The sequence below is a fragment of the Lygodium microphyllum genome, chromosome 22, assembly GCF_053477565.2.
Source record: "Lygodium microphyllum isolate KBCC chromosome 22, Lygodium_microphyllum_v1.1.10, whole genome shotgun sequence".
In the NCBI taxonomy this organism is placed as follows: domain Eukaryota; kingdom Viridiplantae; phylum Streptophyta; class Polypodiopsida; order Schizaeales; family Lygodiaceae; genus Lygodium; species Lygodium microphyllum.
The window spans coordinates 62115937-62132740 of NC_141156.1; the positions used below are offsets into that span (position 1 = coordinate 62115937).

General features: G+C 40.0%; 1 protein-coding gene across 2 annotated transcripts; it reads left to right on the forward strand.

Moving 5' to 3' along the window:
• Nucleotides 1-1749: 1749 nt before the first annotated feature.
• LOC148017211 (dnaJ protein homolog) lies at nt 1750-7073 on the forward strand. Of its 2 annotated transcripts, none has more exons than XM_087663430.1 (7): nt 1750-2091; nt 2536-2704; nt 2791-2935; nt 3029-3162; nt 3240-3382; nt 3484-3682; nt 6433-7073. In XM_087663430.1, exons 1-7 carry the CDS (start codon nt 1942-1944, stop codon nt 6750-6752), a joined length of 1260 nt encoding a protein of 419 aa, XP_087519556.1. In that variant the 5' UTR covers nt 1750-1941; the 3' UTR covers nt 6753-7073. The 2 variants fall into 2 exon arrangements, with proteins under 2 accessions (XP_087519556.1, XP_087519557.1); XM_087663431.1 differs by having other exon boundaries at nt 2794-2935.
• The last annotated feature ends 9731 nt before the right edge of the window (nt 7074-16804 follow it).

Consider the following 16804-nt stretch of genomic DNA (forward strand, 5'->3'; position numbering starts at 1 on the left):
TTCAATAGTATTTGATAGGCAATCCTTAATTTCACCATTAGTTCTGTTAGCTAGTCATAAGAGTGAATTCTATCAATTCATTAGTTAGTGATGGCTAGTGTTATAGTTAATTAACTACTTAGTAAGAGACAATGTCTGTATTTAGTAGAGCATATGTGTGTAAATGTGAACACAAATTAGTTAATTAGTTCATAAACTAATTTGTTAACTATTTATTGTTTACTTAGTTAGCTAATAACTAATTAGGTATAACTTGACTCTTTAATTTAGTTAACTAGTTAAAAGCCAATTAATTAATATCAATTAATGATTAATTAGTCAATTAACTACTTAACATATTAGTTATTTAACCAATGATGACCAATATCTAGTGTCATAGTTAATTAGTTAGTGATAGCTAGTGTTGTAGTTAATTAACTAATTAGTGATAGAGCACATGTGTTGGTGGTGCATTAGTCAATGATATCAAGTAGAGAGTGTGTGAGTGAGAGAGCTAGAGATGTAGTTATTCAGTTACCTAATTATTTATCATTAAATATTTCATTATTGGTTGTAATTAATTTTGAGCATAAAACTAATTATTGTTATGCTTGGAATAAATCCAATTTGCTCATTCAATTTTGTCTCATAATTGAAGGTTTCACTTTACCAAAGCCAACTTCATACATATAATGTTTCACAAGGTTATTTACTAGTTTTTTTCCTTTCTATCATAATGAATAGTAAAGGAAAGTAAATAAAAGCAAAAAAGAGCACATATCGTCTCGAAAGATGGGGGAAGGACACCTTCCCCCATAATTACAAGACAACAAAGAGACATGTGCCAACTTCTCGACATGCTATTTGTATAGTATGTTTATGTGTTTATTGTGTTATTGATATGCTCTTACAAAGTTATAAGTTGATTCTTAACTAAAAAAATTAGTGAAATATGAAAGCCACTACATCTCAAACTTTGACCAAGCAACTTTCTATTTTTTGATTTTAGGTACTGCAAGGTACTCTTCGTCAACACGAAGTCGCAGACTGCATGACAAGTTTCCAGCTAAATCTAATTAGCTTCAAAAACTTGTGAGCATTGTTCATCTGATGTTACATACTTTATAAGAGTTGTTTCATTTTTCGTAGACACGGTTAAAAAAAAATACAATTAAGCAAGATTAATAGCACACATTAAGAAACACACATTGAGTTCTCATACATAGTTGAAAAGACACACATTCATTTTGCATAAATATGGCTAAAAGCAACTTTAAACTGGTAAGATTAATGTGATTCATTAAGTAAATAGTTACAATTTCTAGAATAAGTTACTCCATGCAGCACTAGCATTGTAGTCAAAGAATATAGAACTTATTTTTTAATGTAGAGACATCGATTAATCTCATATTGATGAAAACATTCTAAACATGGCTGCAAGCGTCAGCCTAATGTTAAAAAATGTCATTAGAGTAGATGCGAGTGTTTGGTCGAGTAGCAATGTGTGGCACCACCCTTAGGAGGCTATTGTGATTTCTTCAGCCCAATGCTAATAAATGTCATTAGGGTAGATGCGAGTGTCTGGTCGAGTAGCAATGTGTGGCACCACCCTTAGGAGCCTATTGTGATTTCTTCACCCACAATGAGAACTCTTGTACCAAACTTTAGCTCCGACAGGAGATAAGGGCAACCGTCGATCCACCCGCGCGATCGGACGGCCCAGATTGCGTCGGGGGTTCAGGCGACTCTTTCTTCTCTTTTGCCCCCGCATTCCGTTGCCCTCTCTTTTTCGTCAGCCATAGCCCGGAGCTTCAGACCTAGTGCAGGCCTCGTCCTGCCCGCCGTTTTGTGCTTCAAGCTTGTAGATCGCACTGCCATCAGCATCCCGGTGTCCGCATTCGAGCGTCCTGCCCGTCGCAGCGGATCGATCTGTCCAAGTCGTGATTTTCTGCTCTCATCGCCATGTTCGGCCGCGCTCCTAAGAAGAGCGACAACACAAGGTACTATGATATCCTCGGCGTTAGCAAGACTGCCTCAGCTGATGAGCTGAAGAAAGCTTACCGCAAGGCCGCCATCAAGAACCACCCGGACAAAGGGGGAGATCCTGAGAAGGTTAGTCCTGGCTTCACCCGAAGCGTAGTATTATCATGACAGATGCTGCCGTTTATTTGCATTTGTAACTTTCATATGCCAGGGAAGGATCGGCTCAGTATCCACTTGGATGCTTCCTAAATAATGAGCCCTAGATCCGCTTCTTTTGGCGTTTGTAACACATACAGACTGGAATAGGTGGTCCGTTGCGTTTCTTCGTGTGATTGAGCTCTTTTTACAACTAATGGTTTTGTAGCATTGTGACCTAGACTTGAGAGGTATAGCCATATGTAGAATAGCACCTGATTGTTCGTCTTGCTAGTTTGAGTAGGCAATCCTATTTACTGCTTTGGAAGGTATCGCTCGTCCTAAATACTTTGAGTATTGCATCCATTTCTATTGTCTTTGATGCGACAAGTTTGGATGTAGCTACATAAACCTGGCTGACTCTCCTGTGGACTGCAGTTTAAAGAATTAGCTCAAGCTTATGAGGTCTTAAGTGACCCCGAAAAAAGAGAAATCTATGACCAGTATGGTGAGGATGCCATTAAGGAAGGAATGGGTGGAGGTGGTGGTGGTCACAATCCATTTGACATATTTGAGTCCTTTTTCGGAGGAGCCAGCCCCTTTGGAGGTGAGACTTCTACAACTTGTTATTGTTTCAATCTGTGTGCCTGTTTTAGCTGTGCAAGTTCACATCTTGATAAGAGCCTCTCCCAGCAGGTGGCAGCAGTCGAGGTGGGAGAAGGCAGAGGCGAGGGGAGGATGTCGTACATCCTTTGAAGGTGTCACTTGAAGATCTATACAATGGGACCTCTAAGAAGTTGTCATTATCAAGAAATATTATATGCCCTAAATGTAAAGGGTAAGATCAGTCATGTTTTGAAATTGCTGACCGCTCCATGGTGGAGTTTTCTGATGCATTGTTTGTTCCAATTTGACTTATGTATACATGCAGCAAAGGTTCAAAAACTGGTTCCTCTATGAAATGTGCCGGTTGTCAAGGATCAGGGATGAAAGTTTCAATCAGGCAGCTGGGCCCTAGCATGATACAACAAATGCAGCATGTGTGTCCAGACTGCAAAGGCTCAGGTAAAGCAGTCTCAGCATTTACATTGGTAACTCAAAGTGTGGGTTGCAGTAAGTTGAACATTTTTGTTGTCTTGCAGGGGAAACTATCAGTGAGAAAGACAGATGTGTGCAATGTAAAGGTGAAAAGGTAGTGCAAGATAAGAAGATGCTGGAAGTGCACGTAGAAAAGGGAATGCAACATGGGCAAAGGATCACTTTCCCTGGTGAAGCTGATGAGGCGGTAGGTGGCTGCTTCTATTTTTTTGGAATGGATAGATAGACCTAAGCATGTGCACATATTTGCGTAGGTGCTCAAAGGTGACTAGTTATGACTTTGTGCAGCCTGATACTGTTACCGGTGACATTGTATTTGTCCTCCAACTCAAGGAGCATCCAAAATTCAAGAGAAAGGGCGATGATCTTTTTGTTGAGCACACTTTGAACCTAACAGAGGCTCTTTGTGGCTTCCAATTTGTTTTGAGTCATCTTGACTCTCGACAACTGCTTATTAAGTCATCCCCTGGGGAGATTGTAAAACCAGGTTTGCCTACTTGTTTTTTTCTTATGGTGAAGTTGGCTCGTGCATGGACAAGTTTTTATTGCAACAGTTTGTGCTTTCTGTTGAAGATCTTGCATGGAATAGTCTGCTGGTTCTGACGAGCCTTATGTTCCTTGGCCTTGCACTTTGGACTCGGCCACATTGAATGCTGATATTTTGATTATTTAGGTGTAATTTCAAGAATTAGAGCTGAAAGATACCTGAGTTTGGAAATCTTGTATATTCTTTGTGATTGGTGCATTTACTTGCATTTCTTTGAGTTGTAGATGTTCTTGAAGACTTGCTCGAGTATGAATTTCTTAGTTAGTTCTCAATCAACTTGTGCCGGACTGGTTTAATGGCTGCTGTTAAAAAAGTTATGGAGTAGTGTCACAAGATTGGTTTTATTCAGAAAATGATATCTGTGTCTAGGAATTTACTTCAGGTTTAGTTAGAATAGTCCTGTGAGATTTTAATATTAACCTTGTTTGATCAGGACATATCTTTCACATTCTTTGTTGTCGTATTTATTGATCCAAATGTTCTACTAAGTTGGGTTGTGCAAAGTTAGAGGCACTAAGATGGTTTAAACTACCATGTTGGTTAGCTTTGTGAGCCTATTTGCCTCCGCTAGTTTGGCTATGTTCAATTTGTCGGGCTTTACTTGCTTCTATTGGTTTCACTAGTTTCCTAACATGTGTGCGTGCTTAATTCTGACATTGCTCGTTGCCTCTTAGGCTTGCATCCTACAATGAAGTGATTATCCAGGAATGCTTAGTAGCATTTTGATATGCAAAATTGCAAGTAAAAATTTCCTTGCTTCCTACACATTCCATTTTTAATGCCTGAGTTTATGATTTATGCTTGAAATTATTCATTAGGTTGACCTGTGGCTTTCATGCTGAGAGAGACTCCCATTGTGCTCAGTAGACAGTTCTCAGTTCCCATTCAGGTTACACACACACACACACACACACACACACGTGTGAGTGTAGATCATGCGGTTTCCTTTGCTTCAACTCATCTTGCATGCCTGAGCCTTGTTTGTCCTTAAAGAACTAGCTTTGTAGTACTAGTTGGGATCACAGAGTCTTAGATGGCTTCTTTAAGGCCATACTTCACCAATTTCTTCCTCATATTCAGTTGCCACTAATGACAGTAACTGTTGGGTTCCTCTCTGATTTTTGATCTATTCTGCAACTAATCTTGCCCCTCTGCTTGAATTTCCTCAACACTCAAGATTTGGTCATTAGTATGTGGGGAACCTTGTATTCAAGTGCCTCCCATTGTTGGGAACATCTCCTACCATTCGACAATTGATGGTCAAGGAGCCAGTGAGCTCAATTTGAAGAAGTTTCCCTCCTTTCTAGAGGCTGCAATGGTGTCTTCTTCTCTTTAAAGTGGGTGATGAGCTGTGTTACAACTCCCCCTCATAGTGTCCTTCCTTGTTCCACCTTGTGACCTCACTTTAGTCCCAATAATTATTTTGATGCTCCAAGATGATAATGGCAGGCGACATTCTATCACAAAGCAACCAGCCCTTTATTTGAGTGCTAAGTGGCGGAATTAGGTGGTTATTGATCTTATTACCAACATAGATGAGAAGGATGCAATCAGCAGCACTGAGAGCGTCCCACACAAGTAAGGTTCTGCAACATCAACTGCATCTCACGTAATAATGAAGTGGGTGCAGATATTCTTCAAGTGGTTCTGGAATATGCTTGTCCTGAGGAAGCATGGGCTGGAAAGCCTCCTGCGCTGCACAAGAAAGCTGTCTCAATGCAATCATCATTGCCTGGAGCATGATTGTTATGGCATAGGCACATCACACATGACTGCAATCTATATTATAGGGTAAAGTATTTGAGGGCCTCAAATTGAGTAAGACTTCTCAACTTCCCTGTATCTAATGCAGCATACCTCTGCTCAAAACATGAAGGGTGATGCACAGCTAACCCAACACTTAGTTTAGTTAAAATCCTAGATTTCTTATAGCACAAAGAAGCTTGAATCAGTAGTATTTGACTTTATGTGAACAGAAAAGGGCTCTCATCCTTGCTCATGGTTTCAGCAGATTCAAACAAGATTGCCTTGACATTCTTATGAATGTACAATTCAGGTAGAAAAAAGTCTGGAAAATAATGCAGCTGAACTTTACATTTTGCAATTGGGGGATCCTCTCTGATGTAATTCCAAGAGAAGAAAAAGGCATTAATTAGGGAATGCTTGCCGGCAGTTGTGGGCCCTTGTTTCTTTTTGTGGGTTTTCCCTGGGCCTGTAAGATGTATGTGCCCTGCCACTGGTTATTCAGTGTCGACCAATGCTTTATCTTGCTAACCCTCAGAGCCAAATGCTTCATGAAAGGGCCTCACAAATGAGGCTGAAGATGCTTTTAATTCCTGCATACAACTAACCAAGAACATCTATCCCTTAATCATGAGGCTTCTGAATGTGCAACCCTCAGGTTTTCTATCTGTCCATGGTTGGTTGAATTTGTTAACTTGCGAAAGGCATGTTGTTTGATGGTCAGACAGTTTTTGCCCTAACTGTAGTTATGCCTAGATTATATCTCTTACGAATGCAATTTTATCTGAACTGTTTACATAAATTTTGTCAGCATGACGGAGAGTCCATGTAACATATATGAGAGTAATTGCCTCTTTTGTTCTTTTGGGGGTGTGAGGCTTTCAGAATTTCTGAGCAACTTAGAGTGTTTTTCTCTAAACATTTTGTTCAACAATGTGACTTGGCAGGTCAATTTAAGGCTATCAATGATGAAGGGATGCCTTGTTATCAGAGACCTTTCATGAAGGGGAAGCTTTACATTCATTTCTCTGTAGATTTTCCTGAATCTGGTTCTCTTACCCCAGATCAGTGCCGTGCATTGGAGGGAATCTTACCTTCTAGGCCTGAGCCTGAAATGACAGAGATGGAGCTTGATGAGTGTGAAGAAACAATTTTGCAAGATGTCAACATTGAGGAGGAGATGAGGAGGAAGCAGCAGGCTGCCCATGAAGCATATGAGGAGGAAGATGAACCTTCTGGTCCTAGGGTGCAGTGTGCGCAGCAATAAAAGATATATCATAAAAGGCTCTTGAGCATTTTGAACTCTTTTGGGGCTCTTAAGAGCTGATGCTTAAAAACACGAGACTTGTTTGTCCCAATACTCATTAGGGACTTTAGCCTGACTTCCAAGTAACAAGGCGGGTCTATTTTTGTGGCTGATTAAGTTCAGCCTTGATTTATCATTTATTCAAGTATGCACTGTATATAGGGCATATGTACCTCTATTAGGTTTGCTTGCATAATGAAGTGTTGCTATGGAGGGGTAGGTCATACTGGACTTTGCTAATTATGCTCATTAGTTTAAAGAGGATGGCCGTGCTTTCCATAAGACTTGTTTATGTTCGTCAAGTTTGTTCCGATATCCCAACACTTACAGGGACTTCAACCTAACTTATAGTATTGTGGCAGGTCTATTATTGTGCCTGTTAAGTGCAGCCTGGATTTATCATCTATTCAAGTTTGCACTGTAAATAGGGAAATGTACTTCTAGTGGATTGGCTTGAAAAATGAACTGTTGCTGTGCAGGGGTAGTGCAGACTTTACTTAATTTTTGGTCATTACTACGAAGAGGATGGGCATATTTTCTGTACATTTGTTGCACTCATGTTTGGACAGCAATAATGAGTCTTGTAGTTTGCATGTGTTCAGTGGTTAATGCAGGTATGAGGGAATTTATTATGCATTGCAGCCTAGTTCTGTGGTGACCTTACTATTACTAGATTACTAGTGGGTGAAGAAAAGATGTCCCTTTATGATGATCTCAGAGGCCTGGAAACTTTCACGGGGATTTTACTATTGTTGCTCCTTGTTCAGTTGTATAGATACATTTCCTTATAGTAATGTGATAGATGAATCTTTGTAACTTGGTAGGGCCGGTGCAAAGTTTCCAAGCTGCTGGTGGCTTTCACACATCATGTTTGTTTTGGAATGTTTACCTATTTTGTGAAGCACATTGTTCCGATGTCCAACTGTTGTGAATAGGGAATTTAAAGACGGGATTTTCACCTGTGGTCAGAATAACTTGAACTTTCTACTGGCACGTTCTCATCTATATATCAAGCTAACTGTAGTGCCATGTACAACTTTTTGAAACTAAATACATAATCCAGAGCTTGTCAACTTGTCATAGGAATAGATATTTGCATCATCTCTAAAGAGTTGAGGATAAGCTTTAGAAGCAGTTTCTTGACTGAGTTAAAGAAGTTGATCCTTTCCTGAGCAGTACACATGTTTCTCCATTTTTCTCAAAGCTATACAGACCTACTCAGCATATGTCCTAGTACTGCCCAGACTATAAGACTAACTCGTTTGGATTCTGCAGTCTTCCAAGCAGAGTTTGTTTCCAACTTAGACTGTGTCGAGGCCCTGTCTTTTCATTTGAGTTCATTGGTCTTTTCTTACTCTTATAATCCCTCCTTAGTCCCATATAATGTGCTTAATTGATAGCTCTTAACTATATATATAGAAAGGACCCCTTGTGGCTGATGGCAGATACTAGCCTACTTTGTTTGGACTGTAGTTTGTAGCTTATTTGTGGCTATTCCCCATGGCATCAGTTAAAGCTTGAACGACGGGGTTGCCTGCTATATCTCTTGAATCTCTGTTTCCTAAGTGCTCTGGCTCCTCTTTTGATTTACTATTTGCCATGCCAACTTGGCTTTCTCAATCCGAAGTTTAGGAAATCCGTCCTCTTATTCAGATCTATAGATGACTTGCTCGTGGGAGAGACCAACAATGTAATTACACCTTGTCTTACCTCTTGGACAACTTTGGGCTAAACTCTCACTTGGTGCTGGTCAGTCCAAATTGCAAACCAGGGGATTAGAGTGATTTTTTCTGCTTTCTGTATAAAACGTGAGAATTAGTCTGGTACAGTTTCTCTGAGGTATACAAGAATCACCTGAAATGCAAGTATCTACCTTGTGTGTCCCAAAAGTTGCTCCTCTAAGTCTTGCTGCTGCCCAAGCTTATGCTTGGTGGATAGCAGCAGGAGCATGAGAGGTTTTAAACATGCAAACTTCAATGGAGATGGGAAATGGTAATGTGGAAGAATGGTTCATGTTGTTTGCATGTGAGCTAATGCACCTAAGATCTTTGCACAATGAAACTTTAGTAGAACATGAAGCAATTGAAGTGGATTTGCGCAATTGGAGTTGATTTGCCTATTCTGAGGTGTATGCATGTTAGCAATTCCCTCCAGGGTCTGGGGTGCTAGTTTACATCTAGATGTGGGCCATTTGATTGCTTGAGGCCAAGCTTGATGATTCAAAAGTTATCAAAACTTTTGTTATTGTTCAATAGGTTGACACGAGCTAGTGTTTATGATGGCTGATATTTGTGGCATGTTCTAATGCTTCAATGGTTTTTAAACTTATTTTATATGGGGTTGTTTTGGCTTGGTTTTGCTGCCGGAGCAAGGATGGTTGCTTGTAGGGTGGGGTTCATAACATTGAGAGACAATAATTTTAATGCTGAAGAGATTAATAGGCTCTCCTTACCCTTAGATTTGCAAGGAGAGTAGTTAATGTGATATGCGGTGGGGTTGGGTTGTTGGCAATTGTACCAAATGCTCTCTCTTAGCAAGGGGGTGAAGACCAACTCCCACTTGTATGAGTTGTCCAAAACTTTATGGCTGTCATCCTAGTACACAAAGGGGTTGTAGCATATTGATGCATATGCTGAGGGTTTCTTTGCACTTGCTTAACCTTGTTGAGGAGCATCTTGATTGTGCCTAATATTTATTGGAGTCTCCTTTGAGAAGGCTCTCTTAAGTTATTGGCTTCCACCATTTATCCTTTTAATCTTTTTTCATGGCAATGGGGTTACAAATCATCTTGTATGTTGATTGGCTCTTCTAATAGACGGATCTTGATGTTCATGGCCCTATTCTACGCTAAACTCAAATCCTTGTAGTCAAGGGTGGATTTCCTAGCTAAGCATGACATGTTCTTGTTCCTAATTTGCTAGGTAAAGGATTTGGAAAGAGCGTAGAAGCTTTGACATGTTATCTATTGGTGGTTGGTTTGGTCATTTTGTCCATTTTGGCGTGTTGGTGTGTGGTTGAAACACTTGGTCCATTTAGACTTTTCAGGTCACACACTTAGGGTTTTTTTATAGGTCATTGGTGCGCTTCATATCTTGCCTGTTGACATAAATAACATATTGTGGGTTTGTTGCCCTCTCTTAAAGTACAATACCCTCATTTATGACTTAATTTGCTGTTAAGCGCCAACACGAAAGCGGCTCATTGTTTCTTGCACTTGCTTGGGCTTGCCATCTTCTCTCGTCATTACTTATTTCATTTGTGGAAATTCTTTAACTTTTGAGTTTTTGACTTCTTTCCTTCTCTGCCATTCGAACATGGTACTAGAGCTCATGTGCTACCCATGCTATTGAGTTGAAGTTCCATTGCCATAGTTTGGGATAAGCTTGCTTTTCAATACCTTTTCCAGTTGATCTTCTTCCACCGCCTTTACGCGTGGTTATAGTAGCCCTTCATGTTTGCTATGGGAAACAATCCTCACTCATCTTCATCGTGTTGTGTTGTTGATCGAGTCACTGCGTTGGTTGTTAACCCCTTTCTTGTTTGGGTCTCTTGTGTTTGCGATACATTGTGGCAAGACCTTCCTTTACTAGGCAATGAGATGATTGGCCTTACCTGGCTCACAGTTTGTTCCCACAACTTGCAGTTTGCGACATGGCGATTGGTCGTAACATAGTCCGTTTTTTTAAAGGCAGAGCTATCACATTACGGATGTCGTCGAGCAATCTACCATCGCTTGGCTTCTATCAAAAGTAGTACATTCATAGGCTTGCCACCATGTGTTGTGTCAAGTAGTCGTGACTTTTTAGCTTCCTTCTCTAGGCGCAAATCAAGTTCTGTAGATGTAAGATCCAAGTGGAAATGTGAGTCATAGTGTTACACAAAACTAGCTTAGGCAGTAGGGGATAGTGGCAAAAGTGGTGTTGGACAAGTGCCAGTGGGTACTTGGGTTATATTTGGTCTTGAGACATTGGATTGGCCCTTGGGAATGCCTTGTTGTGTCAAAAGGTTAGTGTCAAATAATTGAATGTCTTGGATTAAGGTTGTGGTCATTACAAACACTTTTAGGTTCATTGTGGTTAAGAGATTTAGAATCGAAGTTGGGCATTGGCCACAACTTGGATAGGACCAAGTGTTTCAATTTGGTAGATTAAGAATGGTTGGAAATTTGATTTTACATGGGTAGGTTTTTGATGTGGTAGTCAACCATGACTAGTTTAATTCAAGGTTGATGTGTAAGGGAGTCAAATTTGGATAGTTGGATAGCACTTGGGTGACCTTCCATGAGTAACAACAACAATTATTAGCCATTTTGGAGCAAAGACCTAAAAGGGGTACAATTTGCAATACATGATTTGATTTAGGGCACCTTCTATGGTAGATGAGATGAATCTAGGCATTAATCTAAGTCTACATGGCCTTGAAGAATTAAAATTTCTTTCTCCTACTCTCTCTCTCCCATACCAAACATTATACTTGAAGTTCTACTATTGTGAGGTTGCCTAGGGATGTGTGCATGCATGCATTGGTCGTGCATTAAGGATTGCTAATGTAAATCAAAGAATTAACAACAATTTTGAAGTGATTTGGTGGTCTACAACAAGGTTGACTTACATTCAATATAAGAAGACTCCATTTAGCATACTTGAGGATTTAAATCAAGGGAAAATTGTGGATTAGGGTGGTTGGTGGCTATATATAACAAATTACTCTAGAAATTTCGAAAGTTGGGCCTTAATTTGCTAGAAGTGGAAAAGATTTCATTAAAGGAACTTGGAGGGACGTTTTTCTCACATGGCCTCCTAATTTTAAAAGTCTCTTTCATTCTCTATTGTATCTATCAGTTTTTGAAATCAAGATTTAAGAAATACCACAAGGGGTGTTAGGGTTTGGGGCTAATCAATGGTCAATTCTCTTTTCTTGAGGACAGCCTAACCCAAGATAATGTGATGAATTGAAATATTATTCATTTATGCGAAACTTGCTTTGTACAATTACTTGTAAATTAGGGATTCATCACCCTTCCTAGAAAGAAAGGCTAGTTTCATGGTTCGATTGCCAAGATACATCAACTTTGTGGAGTACATGGGCATGTGGCATTTGATTGCCAACCAAATTGCAAGCAAATTGATGAAATTTTCTCAATTGTGAAATATGCGATAAGTATATCTTCAAGTAGTGATGAATGTCTTATGATTGTACCTTATCTTAGCATACCAAGGACCTTTTGTTTTACTAAATTTATGCAATCATTGAAGATGGTTTATGAGGATAAAAAGGAGGAAGAAACTCTTTAACACTTTTCGAATATTGAATGCAATTTTGGTATAGCCTCAAAGTGCACCAAACACAACTAATGAATAGATGCAAATTTTTTCTTTCGGACATGGTCCACTATGCATGACAAGTTTGGCAATGCACACTTTGCCTTTGGGATAACAAGCTATATATCTCAACATGTGGGACACCTAGGATACCTTAGTAGTAGATCTATGTTTCATGCTATGGATGGTCATATTATTGGTTCTTTTAATATGCATGGTACATATGTGAATGCTTAAATAGACGTATCTTGATATGGTAGTTGGTATATAAAATCAAGTGTTTAGTCACATTGCTATGATGCTTGGCATGCAAACTAGGATCTTTGGTAGTGTTTTTGGAGTTCTTGGTATGCTTAGTGCTTGTGGAGTTTGGCTAGTCCACACGTGTCACGAATCGCGTGGTGGGGGGACTTGCTCAAGATGCTGCGCCAAACACACACAGAATGCACAAGGAGAAGCTCACTCAAGAGACAAGAAGAGAGATGGAGGCCAAAACGTTTTCTTGTTGATTTCTTCTTCTTCTTTCACACACTTTACAATGTACACAAAGTATAGATAATATATAACATAAAGGAAAGTGGCCTACTAAGTCAAACAATGCGTAACCGACTACACTAGTCGATTGGCGCTATAACTATGCCAGTTGTAAATAGGTGTAATAATCTGAATATAATAAGTAATGAGTCAGTGGCCATGTGAGAGTCATAATGACCACCGACGTGCTAAATGTAGACGTGTGGACCCATCTAACCAATGTCCGCATGTGTTGAGCTTGTCATCTCAACACTCCCCCTCAAGCTCAATTGCATCTTTGCAACTCCAAGTAAGCTTCGAAACTTTTGAAGCTTCTTTGTACCCAATGCCTTCGTGAAGATGTCACCTATCTGATCCTGTGTGTTGACATACACCAAGTCAATCTCACCTGCTAGTACATTCTCTCTCACAAAGTGGTAGTGTACCTCAATATGTTTTGTCTTGGCATGGAACACAGGGTTTCTAGCCAAATGTATACTGCTCATGTTGTCACAATAAATGACAACTGGACCTTCCACCTGCACATCTAAATCAGCCAATAACTTTTGCAGCCATACTACCTCACATGCTACAACAACAGTACCTCTATACTTAGCCTCTGTACTCGACAAAGCAACTGTAGATTGCTTTTTGCTACTCCAAGTAACTGCTGCACTACCAAGAGAGAACATGTATCTGCTGTAGATCTTCTATTAGACATACTACCAGCCCAATTTGCATCTGTGTATCCAAACACCTGCATATCTGTACCTGCCTTATAGAAAAGTCCATGATGTAATGTGGACTTCATATATCTCAATATGCGTCAGGCTATATCCAAATGTGGCTTTCTAGGTACTTGCATAAACTGACTCACAAGACCAATAGCGTAGCTCAAGTCTGGCCTTGTAATGGTCATGTAGATCATAACTCCCTACTATCCTCCTAAACATAGTAGGGTATTCTATCTCATCCCCAACATCAGCACTCAACTTTACATTTTGCTCCAATGGGATTGAAAGTGGTTTGCATGCTATCATACCATACTTGGACAACATATCCAAGCCGTACTGTCTTTGGGATAGCCATATACCATCATCACATCTGATCACCTCAATGCCAAGAAAGTACCTTAGCTCACCTAAATCCTTCATGTCAAACTTTTTCAAAAAGTCCTTAACTTCAGCAATCCCACTATCACTATCACCTGTAATAATCAATTCATCCACATAGATGACTATGATGACCAAATCTGCATCTCCCTTTCTCACATAAAGTGAGTGATCAGCATCAGAAACATAAAAGCCAATATTGACAAGATACTCTCTGATCTTGTCAGACCATGCTCTAGGTGCTTGCTTGAGCCCATAGAGCGCATTCTTCAACCTGCACATATATGTGGGATGCTCTAAATCTTCATAACCTGCTGGCTGATCCATATACACTTCTTCTTGCAAATCACCATGCAAGAAGGCATTCTTCACATCCATTTGCTACAACCTCCAACCTTTAGCTACTGCCAAAGCAATCACACATCTGACACTTGCCATCCTAGCAACTGGACTGAAGGTTTCTTCATAATCTATTCCACTATGTCTAGGCATAACCTTTTGCAACCATCCTAGCTTTGTACCTACTAATAGAACCATCTGCATTGTGCTTAATCTTATAAACCCACTTACATCCAATAGCTTTCTTGCCATTCGGCAATGATACTAGATCCCAGGCCTCTAATGCAGCCATCTCCTCATCCATTGCTGCATCCCAATGAGCACGACCAACAGCCTTCTTAAAACATGTGGGCTCAGCATCCTCAATCTCCCAGACCAAGGACTACCAGATGATGTCTCTGGTCCACTATGAGTCCGTGATTCTTGCTTTTCAGCCTGCACATGAGTGTCATGATCATCATCATCATCCAATGCATCACCACTAGATGCATACCAATTGCTCATTTCATCAAAGATGACATCCCTGCTCACTCTGAACTTACATGTGACAGGATTATAACAACGATACCCTTTTTGCTCTAAAGAGTATCCAACAAAGACACCCTTTTCAACCTTTGGATCCAGTTTCTTTTGCAACTCATCTCGCACATGAACATATGCAATACAACCAAACACTTTCAAGTGTGAGACATCAGGCTTCTTACTTGTAAAACATTCTTCGGGGGTCATACCATGAACTGCAGCTATGGGAGTTCAATTCATAATATAAACAGCAGTATGAACAGCCTCAGACAAAAAATGCTTAGGCATATTCTTTTGAGCCATCGAGGCGCGTGCAACTTCTGCAATATGCATGTTTTTCCTTTTTGCAACCCCATTTCACTGTGGGGTATACCTGCATGTGAACTGTCTCTTTATCCCATGAGACCTCAGAAAATCACTGAACTCATTCGAGAGGTCCTCTCCCCCTCCATCTGACCTTACGCACTTTACTTTCAAGCCTGTTTCTCTTTCAACTGCAGCCTTGAAAGTTCTAAAGTGCTCAAACGCTTCACTCTTTTCCTTCATAAAATATACCCACAGTTTTCTAGAACAATCATCAATGAATGTGACAAAGTATGAACTGCCTCCAAGAGATACATTTTGTGTAGGCCCCCAAATATCTGTATGTACAATATCAAGGATATTTATGCTTACATCTCTGTCATGTGAAAAGGGTTGTCTTGCGTGCTTACCAAACTGACATACTTCGCATACCTTATGAGATTCTGCAATTCTAAATGTAGGCAAACCTGTAACCAACCCTTTGGACTGCATTAATTTCGGCCTTTGTACATTTGCATGTCCAATGCGTTTGTGCCAAATTTCAATATCTGCAACAACACCTTTTTCTTTAGCATACATAGTAGCATTCATAGTAGGAATTCCAGCATCCAGAGTAAACATACGTCCAACTCTACTTCCCTTTGTAACCAATCTGCACTTGTCATTGAAGCCTCAAAGCAACCCTTTGCATTAAATCAGACTTGCATCCCTTGCTCTATCATCTGACCGACTGACACCGAGTTCTTTGTAATAGATGTCACATGTAATACATCTGAAAGACTCTTTGTCTTACCATCATGCAAGGACAAGGGAATTTCTCAAATGTGTGAAATTGGGTGGCATGAATCATCACCCGTCTGCACATAACCTGTATTTTGCAAATCTGCATCTCTCCAAACCATTCTGCATGGCTGGTCATATGATTGGATGTACTTGAATCAACATACCAAACATCATCATGTGTTTCCTTTCCTATAACAGCATTCAGTATATGTTGCATAACAAATTCATTTTTGTCTTCATTCTGTCGTGAAGACGATGCATAGTTTCCTTGCTGCAACTTACCACTGCGAATATTATCTTTCTTAGCATAACATTGGGCTGCAATATGACATGTTTTTCCATAGTAGTGACACACAATACCAGAGTTGTTAAAACCTCCGTTTTGCCATCCATCTCTTCCTCTAAAGCTCCCCCTGCCTCTAAAGTTACCAAGACCTCCTGAAACCTGCATATCACCAAATTGCTGCTTCAATCTGTTTTGCTGGTTGTCATTACCACGTCATGTACCACGGCCTCTTGAAGAGGGCATGCCACGTCCCCTTCTCCTAAACTAGAGTAGAAAGCTTGGACTTGTTCACCACTTTTTTCAGATGTCTCACTCTGCGTGTTGATCTCTTCAGTGAACATAACGGAGACAAACTCATCGAAATCTGGAAATTGATTTCTGACATATATGGAAGTTACAAAAGACTTCCAAGCCTTTTCATTGTTAAGTCCACCCAAGGTAGACGACACCAAATCATCATCATCGGGCATTGCATCAATCGCTGCCAAGGCATCTACAATGCTCCTTACCTTCAGTGCATACTCATTGATAGACATATTCCCTTTCTTCAATGTATTCAACTCTTGCTTGAGTTGAATCTTTCGTGCCTTTGTATTTACGGAAAATATACTTTCAAGTATGGTCCAAGCTGCATATGAATTGTCTGCATTTTTAATATGTCCCAGCATATTATTATCAATTACTGCAGACAGCCAATACATGATCTTTTTATCTTTTACATTCCATTCCTTCCGTGCCTTTGTCTCTTTTGCAGTTGGAGGATCACTCACCTCCGGCTCCTTTTCTTCACCTGAAACATACTCGTAGAGGCCTTTTCCAATAAGAAAGTTCGTG

What these genes read in the sequence shown, in the direction of transcription:
- LOC148017211 (XM_087663430.1), top strand. Translation starts at nt 1,942, where the DNA reads ATGTTCGGCCGCGCTCCTAAGAAGAGCGACAACACAAGGTACTATGAT. An exon ending in AGGAGCCAGCCCCTTTGGAG is followed by an intron (nt 2,705 to 2,790) that starts GTGAGACTTCTA and finishes AGCCTCTCCCAG; the next exon opens with CAGGTGGCAGCAGTCGAGGT. An exon ending in TGGGGAGATTGTAAAACCAG is followed by an intron (nt 3,683 to 6,432) that starts GTTTGCCTACTT and finishes GTGACTTGGCAG; the next exon opens with GTCAATTTAAGGCTATCAAT.